Genomic DNA, 17,554 nt, shown 5'->3' on the forward strand with positions numbered 1-17,554 from the left:
AAAATCACGCACATGTCTGCACGGCCCCATAGACTAATATAGGTCTGTGAAACGCGCGTGAAAAACACGCGCGTTGCACGGACGTAATTCCCGTTCGTCTGAATAAAGCCTTACAAGGATTAAATAACAGCCGGCTCACTAGCAGAGATCCTTCCACATCACCTAAGATGAAACCGAGAAAACAGAGGAGCAGAGAAACCGCGAATGTGTGTCCACCTTAATAAGGTGGATGCATTATAGGGGGAGCGCTGAAACGCTAGATGGTGCTATAATACGTTTATAAATGATCGTCAATTTTATTAAACTACACATAATATTATTTGTGGCGCTGGGCATTATTGCTCGAGACCCCCAAAATGCCAAACCTTCTGCTTTTATGGAGGTGGTCACACTTGATGATGGTCAATCGAGGGTATTTGATTAGCAGCACCTCGCTGCAGCTTACCCTATTTATTCCTATGGAAGCAGTAAGGCCATGTTCAGGCGTGGCAGAATTTTTCCGCTGAAAATGTTGCTGCAGATTCTTTGCGAATTTGCAGCAACATTTGCATATTTGACAGGTAATTCAGATGTTGCAGATATCACAGCGGACTTGCTGCAGATTTCAGTTTTTGCAATGCAAAGGCTGAAATCCGCAGTGAAATTCCGCTGCTTCTCCGCAACATAATGAGCATGCTGTGGAGGGAAAATTCTGCACCGCAGCCTAATTTCCGCACAGTTATTTTCCGCAACGTCTGAACTAAGTTTCCTAAAAATGTATAGAAACAAATGTAAAAAACGGCTGCTGCAGAGTCCGAATTCAACAGCAATTCCGCCACGTCTGAATGTGCCGTAAGGGTGTACTTCGTTTTTCACACATGGCTTTTCCATTTTGGCCTAGTTTGTGTTAAATATTGACACGGTGTAATTTGTCATATGTTGTTTTTTCATCTGCGGTTGTATTTCCCTAATTTTAAGACCTTCTAAGGACCTTCTAAGGACCAGGTGTGTTTTTTTTTATTATTATGTTCTGATACGTAAAACCATAGAAATCTAAATGGAAGTACTTTGTTTTTCTCCTGACTGTAGGTGCAAAACCCACTTTATCTTTAATTCACACTTAGGGTATGTGCACACGATATCGACAATTACGGCTGAAATTACGGTGCTGTTTTCAGGAGAAAACAGCTCCTGCATTTCAGACGTAATTGCTCGTACTCGCGTTTTGCGAGGCGTCAATTACGGCCGTAATTTGGAGCTGTTCTTCATTGAAGTCAATGAAAAACGGCTCAAATTACGTCCCAAGAAGTGTCCTGCACTTCTTTGACGATGCTGTTATTTTACTCGCCGTCTTTTGACAGCGACGCGTAAAATTACAGATCGTCGGCACAGTACATCGGCAAACCCATTGAAATGAATGGGCAGATGTTTGCCGACGTATTTGAGCTGTGTTTTCAGGCGTAATTCGAGGCGTAAAACACCTAGTTTACTCCTGAAAATAGGTTGTGTGAACCCAGCCTCATGGTTGTATTTCAAGTGAAGCATTGGGCAATGAAAATACAGCTTTTGACCAGAGTCTTGGAGCTCTACTATCCCCACCAAGTATCTAAATGGTGCCATTCATTAGATCCTCTGCTGCCCTCTCCTAAGACCTAACTAAATTCCGTGTTGGTCTCAGCAGCATGGCAATTGTCTTGGAATCTTTGATAGTTCATATTGGAAAAACTCCAAATACCAATTACCTACAGAAGGGAGAGAGTTGGGAAATAACAACTGGTTATTAAAGCAATTCACTAATAATTCAAGCACAATAATTTGTAAAGTGTAACAATATTTTACATACTTATCATAATGTCTGTTTCCCATTTTTTTCGTCAGGTTCAGGTACAAAGGATTGACAATAAGAACTTAACTAAGGAGGAAAGGAGTAAAACAGTTTCTGTTAAAATAACTCAGTTAGCCGGGGAATATTGGACTAGCAGGAGCAGAAGCATCAGTGGTAGTATATTAGGTGACAATATCACATTCCTGAATTACACCATTCCTGAATCTGCCATTATTGACGTGAAATTCCCTGTTCTTCAGTCAATCCAAGTTATAATAGTTGAGGTGAGTAGAAAGAAAACGTATTCTTATAGAACTTAAAGAGGCTCTGTCACCAGATTTTGCAACCCCTATCTCCTATTGCAGCAGATCAGCGCTGCAATGTAGATAAGAGTAACGTTTTGTTTTTTTAAAAACGAGCATTTTTGGCCAAGTTATGACCATTTTTATATTTATGTAAATGAGGCTTTCTAAAGTACAACTGGGCGTGTTTACAGTTATGTACAAGTGGGCGTGTATTGTGTATGTACATCTGGGCGTTTTTACTTCTTTTACTAGCTGGGCGTTGTGTATAGAAGTATCAGCCACTTCTCTTCACAACGCCCAGCTTCTGGCAGTGCAGACACAGCGTGTTCTCGAGAGATCACGCTGTGACGTCACTCACTTCCTGCCCCAGGTCCTGCACTGTGTCGGACCAGCGAGGACACATCGGCACCAGAGGCTACAGTTGATTCTGCAGCAGCATCAGCGTTTGCAGGTAAGTCGATGTAGCTACTTACCTGCAAACGCTGATGCTGCTGCAGAATCAACTGTAGCCTCTGGTGCCAATGTGGCCGACACGATGCAGGACCTGGGGCAGGAAGTGAGTGACGTCATAGCGTGATCTCTCGAGAACACGCTGTGTGTCTGCACTGCCAGAAGCTGGGCGTTGTGAAGAGAAGTGGCTGATACTTCTATACACAACGCCCAGCTAGTAATAGAAGTAAAAACGCCCCGATGTAACGAACACAATACACGCCCAGTTGTACTTTTACTTTAAACACGCCCAGTTGTACTTTAGAAAGCCTCATTTACATAAATATAAAAATGGTCATAACTTGGCCAAAAATGCTCGTTTTTAAAAAAAAAACAACGTTACTCTTATCTCCATTGCAGCGCCGATCTGCTGCAATAGGAGATAGGGGTTGCAAAATCTGGTGACAGAGCCTCTTTAAAAAGGTTGCATGCAATTAGCAAAACCTAGCTACTTCCTTTCAGAAACAGTGCCACTTTGATCCATAGGATGTGTCTGGTACTGCAGCTCAGCCTCCTTTATTTGAATACAACTGCGCTGCAATACCAGACATAGCCTATGGATAAGAGTGGCAGTGTTTCTGAAAGGAAGTAGCCATGTTTTTTAATCTCATACAACACCTTTAAAAAAACTCAACAAGTGTATGTAGATATAGGGGCAGCTGCATTACTATGCAGAACCCTTGCTTTGTATTTCTTAATTTATACTTCATTTTATACTTAATTTTTCCTTTTCTTCTAATAATATTGAAACTAATATTTTTGGCATAGGTTGATTACCAGAACACCACTCAGCTATTCTACTTTGACAAATCATATGGGACACGCCCTTCTATCCGGCTGCAAATATCAAAAACAGTATTAGAGGTAATTTAAGTCATTAACACATAAATGTCTGGCTGTGAATTTTTTTAAGTAAGTTTCTCCCCTTTCCCATATGCTTCAAAAAGATCAAGGGAGAGTTTTGCACAGAAATTGATTATTCATTGATTTTCTTTTGATATGTGTGAACAAGCATGTGCCATGTTTATGTTGTAAAGATGCAATTAGAATGACATATAATAATGTAGACTTATAAGAATAGTATTATGCTAACATTTAAAATTGTATCATGCAGGTTGGAACACCATTTAATGTAAAAATTGATACCGTCCCAAGTGTACAGGATATTTATTATGTGGTAAGTATTATTTAGGGTGTTTGAATTGCTCACGTTGTGGCCTTGATCACCAGTGGGATGTCGTAATCTTGCCTGTAGAGCACTGTAAAAAAATATAGTCTAAACCTGGCTGACCATTGCATTTTTTTCCTTCCCTAATACAATACCATTATGTCCCCTTTCCTTCTGCGGTCAGGGGTGCTCTCAGGAATTTAACCTGTTGGGGAACAGGAGCTAAGTAGAGACAGGAACATGTGCAATCTTGTCATGGTCCCTACGCTACTATTGTACTTATACTATATATACTATATACTATTGCGCTTAGGGGTTAACCCCTTTTCGTTTTAATTTTTTCCTCCCCACCTTCCAAAAGCCATGACATCTTTATTTTTCCGTCGATAAAGCCATATGAGGGCTTGTTTTTTGCGGGACGAGTTTGTAGTTTTTCACGGCACCATTTATTGTACCATATAATGTATTAGGAATCTGTAAAAAAAATTATTTGAGGGGTGGAATAGGAAAAAAACAGCGATTCCTCAACCTTTTTAGGGTTTTCGTTTTTAGGACTTTCACCGTATGGTAAAAATGGCATGTTAACTTTATTCTACCAGTCAATACGATTAGGGCGAAGCAAAATGTATATATTTTTTTATGTTTTACTACTTACAAGGAAGAAACTAATTGTTAAAAATAAAATTAGTGTTTTGTCGCCATATTCTGAGGGCCATAACTTTTTTTTATTTTTCTGTCGATTCAGCAGTATGAGGGCTTATTTTTTGCGGGTTGAGCTGTACTTTCCATTTTTTAGACTTTTTGATCACTTTTTATTTAATTTTTTGTGGCATATGATGTGACCAAAAATGGCGGTTTAATTTTTTATTTTTTACGGCATTCACCGTGCAGGTTAAATATTGGTATATTGTAACAGTTTGGACTTTTACGGTGACATCAATTCTGCTTATTTTTTTACATTACTTTAGAGGAGAAATGGGAAATTTTTTTTTTTAACTTTTAATATTTTGTTTTAATTTTTTTACACTACTAAAAACTTTATTAATTGTTTTACACAATTTATTAGTCCCCCTTGGGGACTTGAGCCAGTGATCGTTGGATCACTGTTACAATACACTGCAATACTAGTGTATTGCAGTATATTGTCATTTTTACAGACAGGGCTTAACAGGGGATGACGAAAGGCAGCCATGGGGGCCTTCATTAGGCCCCTGGGTGGCCATGACAACCATTGGCACCCCCTCGATCGAGACTGATGGTCTCTGAAAGATCTCAGAGGCCTAAAGGTCACTCTGCCACATAAGAAGACACAAGAATTATAAATGGCACATGTACGTGGGGCCCTGCTACAGATTTTTAATTTGGGCCCAAAAGCTTCAAGTTATACCTCTGGATATCTCCTTTTTTTCTGGACTTTTTACTTTTTCACATGCTTAGGCCTATGAAACAGCGGCCGTCCCACGGACCTATGTAATTCAATGTGGCCGTTCACACAGCCGTTGTTTCAACGGACCGTGTGAAGGGTCCGTGGGAAAATAGGACATGTCCTATCTTTTCACGCATCACGCATCCGTCCATAGACTCTCATCTATGGGGGATGCGTGACATTGTGTCCCCTTCAGCGCTGAGCAAGGATGCAGTTTTTCACGTCCGAGATGCGCAGCACTCATGTGAATCAGGCCTTACAGAGAGATCTGTACAAGCTGGTGCTGCATCAGCTTGTAAAGGGGAGGAACAGGAGCAGTTCATTTCCTCATTGTTTTTACATCCATTAGGACACCACTGAGACAGTCCACAAACCTGGCTATCTCAGCTACAGTGTTGTATTGCTATCGTTTAGTCTGAGACAAAGCTAGAAATAGTCTAAGGGATGACTGTTAGGCTGGGTTCACATGACCTATTTTCAGACGTATTGGAGGCGTTTTACGCCTCGAAATATGTCTGAAAAAAAGCCTCGAATACGTCGGCAAACATCTGCCCATTCATTTCAATGGGTTTGCCGATGTACTGTGCCGACGGCCTGTAATTTTACGCGTCGCTGTCAAAAGACGGCACGTAAAATAACAGCCTCATCAAAGAAGTGCAGGACACTTCTTGGGACGTAAATGGAGACGTTTTTCATTGAATCCAATGAAGAACAGCTCCAAATTACGTCCGTAATTGACGCCTCGCAAAACGCGAGTACGAGCAATTATGTCTGAAATGCAGGAGCGTTTTTTTCCTGAAAACAGCTCCGTAATTTCAGCCGTAATTGACGTTATCGTGTGCACATACCCTTAGGGCGGATTTACACGAACGTGTGCGTTTTTGTGCACGCAAAAAATTTGGCGTTTTGCCTGCGCAAAAGGCACTTGTCAGCTCCATGTGTCATGTTCATATGGTGTGCGGCTGCGTGCTTTTCACACAGCCGCCATCATTATGACACTCCGTGTGGATGTTTGTAAACAGAAAAGCACGTGGTGCTTTTCTGTTTACATTCATATTTTTACTTATGTTGCGCGAATAACGCGCGTACCACGGAAGTGCTTCCATGTGGCGCGCGTGATTTTCACGCACCCATTGACTTCAATGGGTGCGTGATGCGCGAAAAACGCCGAAATATAGAGCCTGTCGTGAGTTTTACGCAGCGGACTCACGCAAAAATCACGGACAGTCTGCACTGCCCCATAGACTTGCATAGGTCCGTGCGACCCGCGTGAAATTCACGCGGGTTGCACGGATATAAATCACGTTCATGTAAATCCGCCCTAACTGCTAGCAGTTTGTCAAGCACCACCCAGGCACACTTAGGGCACGTTCAGACATGGCAGAATTTTTTCCGCTGCAAATGTTGGTGCAGATTTGGGGCAATTAAGCAATGAATCTGCACCAACATTTGCATATTTGACAGGTAATTCAGACGTTGCAGATATCACAGTGGACTTGCCACAGATTTAAATTTCTGCATTGCAAAGGCTGAAATCCGCAGTGAAATTCCGCTTCTTCTCCGCAATGGAAAGAGCATGCTGCTGAGGGAAAATTCTGCACCGTAGCCTGATTTCCGCAAAGTAATTTTCTGCAACGTCTGAACTAAGTTTCCTAAAAATGTATAGAAATAAATGAAAAAAACGGCCGCTGGAGAACTCCACTGCAGACTGTCCGCAGCGGAATTCCACAGCAATTCCGCCACGTCTGAATGTGCCCTAAGTCTATGTAATCTTTTATGCATAGTAGATAGTATTATTGGATTGTTAAATGGGGTATTCCAGTTTCAGCAAGTAAGTGCCTGTTCACATCAGCGTCACGCTGGACCTTTCCGTTGAAGGAACCCATCAACTGAAAGGCAAATGGAAACCAAAGCTTCCCTTTGCATTACCATTGGTTTCAATGGTAATGCTTCCGTTGCAAATGGTTGCCGTTTATTTCCGTTCCGGAAAGGTCTAGTGGAACCCATCAATGGAAGGGTGACGCTGATGTGAAAGTTATTCTTTGTATAATGAAAAGCTATACCATTTTTCATCATACTTTCTATATCAATTCTTTCTGGTTTTAAAGATCACTACATGCAGTCTTTCAACTCTAAGGGCATGTTCAGACGTGGCGGAATTGCTGTTGAATTCCGCTGCGGACAGTCCGCAGTGGAATTCTCCAGCGGCCATTTTTTACTTTTATTTCTATACATTTTTAGGATTGTTAGTTCAGATGTTTCGGAAAACTCCGCTGCGGACCATAGGCTTAGGTGTGGAATTTTCAGTCCGCAGCATGCACTGTCTGTTGTGGAGAAGAAGCGGAATTTCCCTTCGTATTTTAGCCTTTGCAATGCAAAAACTGAAATCTGTGGCAAGTCTGCTGTGTTTTCTGCAACATCTGAATTACCTGTCAAATATGCAAATGTTGGTGCAGATTCGTTGTGTAATTGCCCCCAATCTGCACCAACATTTGCAGCGGAAAAATTCTGCCACGTCTGAATGTGGCCTTTCAGTACTGCCACTGAGTGCCGATTGGAAAAACAAATAAGATTTTAGGGTGTTTAAAGGGATAAAAACAAAGAGTGATCCAAATATATTCACAAATGGGCTAGATGTTTATGTAATTACAAATGGCATTGAGCGTTATAGATAATTTAGCAATGAATGATGTGATCTGGGAAAGGTTTTACAGTATGTGTCTTTTTTTCAACCTAAGTAATTTTGTTTCTGTCTAGAGAATAATGTCAGACTTTTCTTTTAGACACAGCATATAATAAAACATTTTATTTACACATATCACGCTAATCATTTTTTCTTTTTATTAGGTTATGGCCAATGGGAGGATTTTATCTGCAGGAAAGAACAAAACGACATTTAGTCTAACTCCTGATTATTCCTGGACTCCCACCGCCCAGCTAATGGTGTATTACCTGAATATTAACGGGAGCTTTGGTGATATTGTGCAAAATATCTCTCAAGTGTTTTCTGTTAAAACCTCAATAGGAAACCAGGTACAATTTAGTTTTTTTTTTAAATTGTTTCATTATTTAATGTATATTTTCTTGGAATTATATTTTAATTGTTTAAATTATCTAGGTGACTTTATCATGGAGTAAAAACAGAGCTGAACCATCAGAAAATGTGTCCTTGTCTATCAGTGTAAAAGAATCACGGTCTTTGGTGTGTTTGCAAGTGGTTGATAAAAGTTGCCTGCTCCTGGCAGACAGAAATGATATAACTGCCAGCAGAGTGAGTATCGATGACATGCACTTACGTCTCCACCCAAAACGTTACACTTTTCATTCATGAATGTGTGCTTTGTGCTCTACAACTATTGTCCTTACAATAAACTTGGAAACTTATTTGTAACTATTAGCAAAACATTTTGGCCTGTACACCTAAAGTTTTCTCCAATCTTTTCTCCCTCGTCTAGAGCCCATTGCTACATTTATATCACCATTGCTACATTTATATCAATGTTAGTTCCATATTTAAGCCCTTGTGTCTTCTGTACTTATTTTGAATATAAAACGGGGAGAAGACGCTTATATTTAGATGCAGGAACGTCTACATGACATCCCAAAATGCTTCTTGGGAACAAGCAATGCAAACGTCTTCTCTTTAAGGGTTTCCATTTATATTAAAAAAGGGGATATAGACTGACAAAAACAGCTGGAAAAGCAATGTGAACAAAAAAAATGTAGGGGCAGATTTACTAATTCTGATGTAAAGTTATACAGGATAAAACTAGACCAGAAAGGGAGACACCGCAACAAATTTATTCCATTTATCAGTTTTGCAAAACATCTGTTTTAAAGCAGCAGCTCTATTGTATTTCAATAGTACTAGTTTTTGTGAATGTATATAAACTTGCACAAGAAGATTTGTCCTTTTCTCTTCATTTTTTATGTTGTCTATCGGCAGATTGGTTAACATACACATGCAATATGAAACCCAGGGATGTAGCTGGTGGGATACCATCTGCAAGATTTAATAATAATAAACTGCCAGTATCTCCCACTGGCTTGCATGTTTATACAAGATAAATGTCGGCCGAATACTAATTTTGTTAAAAGCTATCATATACAGTATGTATGGCCAGCCTTAGTCTTGCTACATAAGCAAAACATTTACATGAGCATAACATTTTCATGAGACCACTTACTGGTTTCTGATGCTTTTCTATACTGGAAAATATTGTAGAACATATTATGCATATGGCACATGACTGGTTAACACATCTGGCATTTTTAGATACAGAATTACAGCTAGCCACATTTTATATACAAAAGCCCTAGAATTGTATCAGTACATTGTTCATGACAAAGTCAATGTTTTTCTACTGAAATTATACATCATATCTGAATCAATCCTTCTTAAAATGTTTTTCAAAGAGAAAGAAAAATGTCTTCTGATGAAATGTTACCTTTTATTTCCAAAGAGAAAGAAAAATGTCTTCTGATGAAATGTTACCTTTTATTTCCAGATTGAAAATGAACTCTATACATATTATCAGGTACGTTCATATATAAAGGAACATCTAACTTCTTCTGATTCATACATACCAATTTGTACCCTGAATACTAAAACAGTTGATGGTTTTTGTATCCCCCTAGAGTTCCCTAGCACGTCTGACTGATGCTGTAGTATATAATTGGTATGGTAAGTTTATTATTATTAATGTTTACAAACGTTTATTACAAAAACATAATTCATAAAAATATATCCATCTAAAAGGTTAGTGTGGGGAAAGTAGATTACATATTCATTTTTATTATGGGGTTGGCCGCTTTATCTTTATCTTATCTCTAAACAGCACATGAAGTGAAACATATAAAATATATGAAAGGGGCTAATAACAAACTACTGTTTCATAGCCTATCCATAGGATGTCATAAAAATCTGAATGGTAGGTTCTGATTGCTGGGGGCACCACTGATCCTGAGTACAAGGGAACCCCATAGAGAGAGCGCTCTCATGAGGCTGTTTCTATCTGGAGAAATACAGTGTATGCTCAGTCGATTGTTCCACCAAGAACCCTGTACTTAGAAACAGGGGTCAGATGCCTCCGTCAGGATTTTTTTGGCCTATCTAGTGGATATGAGAGGGAAAGGGTACATTGAAAGATGGACACAATTCTCCATGGGCCAAGGTGTCTATGAGGGGAAGGGTCACAACCTATTAGGGGTCAAGGTCTCTATGGGGGGGAAATTGAGCCCAATCTGCCGAGGGAAAAGTGCTCAATGAGGACAGGAGGCTCAATTTACCAGTGCCATGGTCTCCTTAACCCCTTCCCCCTGCTTGCATTCTGGGCCCTAATGGCCAAGCCATTTTCTCCATTTTTCCATTGTCACATTCAAAGAGCTATAACTTTTTTATTTTTGCGTCGACATAGCTATATAAGGTCTTGTTTTTTGCGGGACGACTTGTAGTTTTTATTGGTACCATTTGAGAGTAGATGCGACTTTTTGATCACTTTTTATCTCATTTTTTTAAAGTCAGGATTAACAGAAAACAGCAATTCTTCCATAGTTTTTTTATTTTATTTTTTACGGCGTTCACAGTGCGGGTTAAATAATGTAATCTATTTATAGTCGGGGTCGTTACGGACGTGGTGATACCAAATATGTGCAACTTTTTTGCTTTATTGTGTTTTTTGTTTTTTTAATAGTAAAGCATTTTGTTATTGGAAGAAGTGCGTTTTTCATTTATTTTTTTTTCACATTTTTTTTAATTAACTTTATTCAACTTTTTTTTACTTTTTTACTAGTCCCACTAGGGGACTTCACTATTGTATTGCAGTGTATTACTGCCTGTCCGTTTAAAACGGACAGGCATCTGCTAGGTCATGCCTCTGGCATATTCTAGCACGCATTCATGACAGGCAGACCTGGGGGCCTTTATTAGGCCCCCGGCTGCCATCGGAGACACAGACACTCTGCGATTTTATCGCCTGGTGTCAGTGGGATGAGAGGGAGCTCCCTCCCTCTCTCCAAAACCACTCAGATGCGGTGCACGCTATTCAGCACCGCATCTGAGGGGTTAAACGGGTGAGATCGATACTTATATCGATCTCACCCGGCAGAGAAGGGACGCCCCCAGCCCTCAGCTGCCTCTGGCAGCTGAGAGCAGGGAGATTTCACGGCTCCCTGCTCTGTGTGCTTTATTCTAATGCAGCGCCATGGAATGGCCGCGCTGTAGAATAAAGCCCATTAATGACCGCCGTGAAAAGGCTAATCGGCGGTCATTAAGGGGTTTAAAAGGAATGGAGGCCCAATCAATCAGGGACCAATGACTCTGTAAGGAGAGCGGGCCTAATCTATCAGGGGCCAGGAACGCTCTAGGGAGAGGGGAGACAATCTCACAGGCACCAAGGACTCTGTGGGAAGCAGGGCAGCTTCAGTCTTTTCCTCCTTACTTCTGCTCTGTGCTGTAGCCTGTCAGCGTCTGGCTCTGAAGTGTCCTGACTCCCGCCTGCAGCTACACTGTGACTCCTCCTTTCCCATCCTAGTCTCCTCATCATCTCTTCCTAGTCTCCTCCTCATCCTCTCCTAGTCTCCTCTGCCTTTCCTCCTTGCTGTCAGGATAGGAAGCATCATGGCTCTGAAGCCCTGGCCCGGCTTCTATGAACTAGGGCCTATTAGTCAATACAAAATAATAGAGTAGCGGGCCCTAATTTTTTGACACTTTGACTGCACCCTTAATGGCTGTACCAGCCCTATTTCCTTATTAGCGTCCCTGGTTATTACAATAACTTGTACTAACACCTCCACCTGAATTATTATTATTTTATTTTTTTAAATCACATTGATATGTAATGGGTGTAAAAATGTATACTGCTAAAGTGAAAGGAAGTCCTCCAAGCAACCGACTACCACTCTCCTGCAGTTTGGAAGGGGCAGTGGAGGGCACACAAGAAACTTTTTTTTTTTTAAAGGTTTCTCTTGGCTTTTTGAGTTTTTGACCTTATGTGTTGATGATGCTTTAGCTTTCCTTACCTTAGAAATGCCTTTAGGCACTTGTCACATTGTGTTTCATGAGTTTCCACGAAGAATGACTCTTTTGCAGATAATTCACAGCTTGTCTTAAATTTTTTGACCCTGTCCATCCAACGCCTTGCTGCAACTATCCAATTTTATTATATTTTCAGCAGATGATAAAAACATAAAACAAAATTCTAGTTCATTCACCCTCTCTCTGAACACAGTATTTTCCCACTAACAGGATGTGACGATCGACCTCCATATACCATGTCACCAGTGTCTGAAATACAGTACTCAGAGTGCAGTTTAGCTTTTTGATTTCAAGTTCAACATAAGCATAAGGATATGTTCACACGGCAGCGTTCCGTTACGGCTGAAATTACGGGGCTGTTTTCAGGAGAAAACAGCTCTGTAATTTCAGCCGTAATGGCATGTTGAGGCGCTTTTTGCTGCGTCCATTACGGACATAAATGGAGCTGTTTTTCCATGGAGTCAATGGAAAATGGCTCAGAAGAAGTGACAGGTACTTCTTTGACGTGGGCGTCTTTTTTACACCCCGCCTTTTGAGAGCGGGGCGTAAAAAAAATGATCGTCGGAACAGAACATTGTAAGACCCATTCAAATGAATGGGCAGATGTTTTCCGACGCTATTGAGCCGCATTTTCGGACGTAATTCGGGGCTAAAACGCCCAAATTACATCCGTAAATAGTGTGTGTGAACCCAGCCTTAGAAAGCCTAAAGCCTGGTCCATCGTAAAGAAGTCAGGGCCCACCCCTGTCCACCGACTAGGTTTTCTAACCAATCTGTGGTGCAAAGATAGGAAAAAAAATCCTTCTCTCATCAGCTAACGTCTTAAAAAATAATATAATTTTTTAAATATTCAATTTCTAAATTCCTATTAGGCTCTATTCACATCTATCTACTGCCATTTTTCATATTATGGAAGTTTCTTTGTAGGAAAAAAAAACAACCACATTTTAAATATCGGATTATTTTAACAATTGAAGGGTTTTCCAGTCCCTAAAAATTGATGGCCAATTCACAGTATTGAAGCCTCCTCCCATTCACTTCAATCGCCGCTACATGTGTGTCGACGATTCACAGTGAGCAAGAAGAAATTAAGGGGAAGCAGCGCTCGTACTAGTGCTGCACCCCCTTCAAAATAGCTAATTGGCGGGGGTTCCCAGGAGTCGGACACCGACCGAACAGCTATTGATGAACTATCCTGAGGATAGGCAATCATTTTTTAGGGACTGGAAATCCCCTTTAAAGTCAACAGGAAACAAATTGAGAATCAGGTTAAGAAATGTATTAATAAAAATATTAAACTATTAAATGAATATGCGTCTCTCTAATGAAGTCAAGGGCCACATTTTACATCTCCATAATGTGACAGGTTAAACATCACTGATATACAATATCCCGCTTTACACTAAGTATTTTTAGACAATGGAACTGACATATATAATTTCTATAGGTTATTATGAAAAAGCTTTTAAGGAAGTGGCTTTCACCCAAATGGCCAAACCTGTTTGTCCAGAAACCTGGATTTGGCTGGACACCAATATAAGGTATGTTAAAACCTTTTGCTTACATCCTAATGCTAATGTACATTTGATGTGAAATTGAGTGTGACTTCTGGACAACACAATGTAATGATACTAAGTCATTTAAATAGCGGTGAATGACCAACTTTCAAGGTAAAAGCAAAGCGTAGCCAAATTATTCTTGGAATGCATAATTTATTGGAGCACTTTAATTAGGGTTTATAAAAGTCAGTTTTTTTTTGTTTTTTTTTCATCAAAATAACAATTTTTCACAGCTCATCTTTAACAACAAAATTTCAAGTATCTGTTCCTAACAAAAACACTACTTGGGCGGCCACTGCGTTTGTTATTTCTGAGGGACTTGGACTTGGAGTAACTGATATACCTATTGAGGTAAGTTATCTGTTAAAATTATTTTTAACAATGCTGCAATTTGCTTTCCGTGGTCAAGTACCCTTTCCTATATCAGGGGCGTAGCTAGGGGGGCAGGCGGAGCATGTGCCCCAGGCACAACTAGGAGGGAAGGAAGGAGAAGCACCGGGCCGTGTGGCATGGGCATAGTTGCCCACGGTCCTAAATTTGCCTGGACTTTCCTAAATTTATAGAGACAATCCTGGCAGATTACTGTCCCGGAGTTATCCCGAAAACTGCCATATTCAATTGTATTTGCGTCCTCAGGACGCAGATACAATTAAATATTATGGCAGAGCAGGAAACTATCCGCTCCCTGCTCTGACATTCACTCCTTCTAGAGCGGAATCCCCGGCCAGAGAGTTGCCGACGCTCTGGCCAGGTATTACGCTCCTAGAGGGAGCCCCTGACGTCCCTGTCCCTACATGGAGAGTTCCATCACGGGCTCCGATTGGAGGAGAATCCATGGCCAGAGCATTTCCGACTCTGGGGATTCCGCTCCTGGAGTATCCCCTGACGTCACTATCCATATCTGGACAGAGAAGTTAGGGGCTCCTCCAGGAGCGGAATCACCAGCCAGAGCATCGGCAATGCTCTGGCTGGGGTTTTCACTCTTACTGGGAACCCCAATGGCGCTATCTACGAGGGGGAGCATTATCTACCGGGGGGTTTGTGTGTGGCACTATCTACAAGGGCGGCAAGCTGTGTGGCTTTCTCTACAGGGGGTGGCACTATCTACAGGGGGTATTTTTTGCACTATCTACATGTGGCATGTGTGGCAATACAGGGGGTGTGTGGCACTATCTACTAGAGGGAGTGTGGCAATATCTATGGGGGGGCTGTGTGGCACTATCTACAAGGGGGGCTTTATGGCAGAATCTACAAGGGAGTGTGTGTGGCACTATCTACAGAGAGGCTGTGTGGACCTATCTACAAGGGGGTGGCACTACCTACAAAAGGAGGCTGTTCATTATGTCCTCATATGGTCTGATAAGCCTCAGTTATACATTCTGTTCTAATCAGGCACACTGACCTCTTTAATATATTTTCTTTTAATTTATTGTTATGTTAACTCCCTTATATAATTATATTGCTTGTGAAATGTACAAATGGTTTTATGCTCGTATTACATAAAAAAAAAAAAATAAATACACCTCATTGATTGGTAGAGAAAGCAAACATGGGGATGGGAAAAGAGATGTCAGGAAAGAAGTTTTGGGGGCAAAGTGAATCTGTCCCGGGTGCAGGAGAACCTAGTTACGCCTCTGCCTATACAACCGCTATTTGTTTTTTAGAAAATCTTACAACAATAATTCCATTATGTGATGATACTAACATTACATATAACAGGGAATGTCTATTTCAGCCACCACATAACAACCACCAACAGCTGAGTGCCACTGTCATGAGAAGGCTCAGCATTACTAATTAGAGGAATGCTGCTGAATGACAGGACTTTGCCCCTCAGATGAGACTTTCTTTCCAAAAAGTGAGAGCGCTTAATAGCATGTCCAAACTCCAGTACAAGGTGCTGTACAGCAGGCATTCTGCGCATGGGTGGGACAAGGTTTCTTGGTGACAAAGGCAGGAAATTCAGAATTCAGAGTATGCCCCACCACCCTCGGTTCCTGAAGTTTAGCAGGATGACAGCTGGGCAATAATTCATTTATTGGCCCCCAGCTGCCCTCTTTCCTCACTAGTCTATAGTTTTCTCATTTATAATACATACTCCCCATTTCCTTCAACACATGTACAGTTCTTAATACAGGGGACGGATGGCTAACCTACAATGTCTTTGTATCAAATGCAGGTCCGCTCCCAGCTACAAATCTGCAAACCGCTCTTCCCAGCCCCCATTCTGCGCAGTATTTTGACGCTTTTTGTCTCATGACAGTGGCATTTTTATAGAGATATGCTTCTGTAACTGTCTGTATTTTATACAGTGTGGGAATATGCACTTTCTGAAGTTTGTTATTGGATTCCTTCAACTTGTAGAGTTAGTGATATCAATAATAACATTATATAGTAACATTTCTTTAAAGTGAGATCAACGGAACCTAATAGGTGCCAGTCAGATAATGAAATGCGATAGTCATAGAAAAGTCTGTAAAATTCTGTTATAAGAGTAGCCCAAAATAAAATGATAACATAAATTCTGCAGCTACAACTTTGTATCTATTTCTAGATATCCGTTGTCAAGTCTTTGATCACTATACTCCACATGCCATTTTCGTTGACAAGAGGTGAACAATGTATTGTAGAAGTCATTTTATTCAATTCCTTAAAAGAAAACTTGCAGGTATGTTTTTTCGCATTCAGTTTTTGTGCTATACCCTGTCTGTTTATAGCACTTCAAGCCCACAAACAGAGAATTAAAGGGATTGTAGATGAAAAAAAAATAACTGTCTTCCTCCAGAAATATCACCACTGTTGTCCATTGGCTGTATGTTGTATTGCAGCTCAATCTCATTCAAGTGAATGGGGCTGATCTGCAATGTCAAACACAGTTTATGCTAAGAGTGACGCTATTTCTGGAACTTTGTAGCTATGTTTTACCAAACTTATACAACCCCTTAAATGGGTATTCCCAACTCAGTAAATTATGGCAAAGGATATGCCATAAATATCTGATAGATGCCGGGCCACCTCACAAATCAGGATGAGGATTAGTTAAGCGCCATTCTGGAGATAGTTGCGGATCCCAGATCTGCGACATTTGACTGGTGATACTGTATGCAATACATGTCTGAGTTGGGAATAAGCTCCTCTGAGTGCATTAAACTTAGGGAAAGACACATCTGCTTTCTACTGTTAGAAAGCTTGACTACCACTGGTGTCCTTTGGCGGGGGTGAGGACTCATAAATGTAAAATTTTTTAATGACTGGAGTTTAATGTTTTACTTCTAAATATCACTAAATTTATTAAATCAATAGCTGCATGACAGTACTCATAACCTTGACCTAACAGCAGGCGTGTAACTATAGGGGCTTTAGAGGTAGCAGAGGTTGCCCCTCTGCCACATAAGCAGATACCAGTAATATAACTGGCACATGGAAGGTGCAAATTACACCTCTCAACTACAGCCTGAGTGATGCTGATTGGAAGGGGGGGGGTTGGCTGGGCATGTTCCCCAGTGCTGGGTGCCAACAATACTTGGCCAGGGTACTTAGCTACAGAGCGAGTGCAGGAAACTGATTGTTTGCTCTGGGTAAAGAACAGCCCAGCTACTACAGTACCTGGCAAACGTATATGTATTAAGCCCTGTTCACATGGTGGAATTTTTGCGGCGGAATTCGCTACAAAATTCCGCCTCCCATTCAATGGGAGTCAGACGCTATTTTTTCAGCTAGCAGGAAAAAGAAGCATCCTGCCCGATCTGTGGACAGATTACGCCCAG

At 40.9% G+C, this 17,554-nt stretch overlaps 1 protein-coding gene across 1 annotated transcript in view; it reads left to right on the top strand.

Moving 5' to 3' along the window:
- The window catches only part of LOC142760983 (CD109 antigen-like), a 79,000-nt gene that overhangs the window by 25,075 nt on the left and 36,371 nt on the right, over positions 1–17,554 (top strand). The window contains exons 11-20 of the mRNA XM_075864159.1: positions 1,858–2,088; positions 3,367–3,462; positions 3,713–3,775; positions 8,040–8,225; positions 8,311–8,463; positions 9,701–9,730; positions 9,831–9,876; positions 13,676–13,769; positions 14,021–14,138; positions 16,342–16,455. Coding sequence (XP_075720274.1) covers positions 1,858–2,088; positions 3,367–3,462; positions 3,713–3,775; positions 8,040–8,225; positions 8,311–8,463; positions 9,701–9,730; positions 9,831–9,876; positions 13,676–13,769; positions 14,021–14,138; positions 16,342–16,455 — 1,131 coding nt within the window. The remainder of the gene's footprint in view (positions 1–1,857; positions 2,089–3,366; positions 3,463–3,712; positions 3,776–8,039; positions 8,226–8,310; positions 8,464–9,700; positions 9,731–9,830; positions 9,877–13,675; positions 13,770–14,020; positions 14,139–16,341; positions 16,456–17,554) is intronic.

The sequence above is a fragment of the Rhinoderma darwinii genome, chromosome 4, assembly GCF_050947455.1.
Source record: "Rhinoderma darwinii isolate aRhiDar2 chromosome 4, aRhiDar2.hap1, whole genome shotgun sequence".
Lineage (NCBI taxonomy): Eukaryota > Metazoa > Chordata > Amphibia > Anura > Rhinodermatidae > Rhinoderma > Rhinoderma darwinii.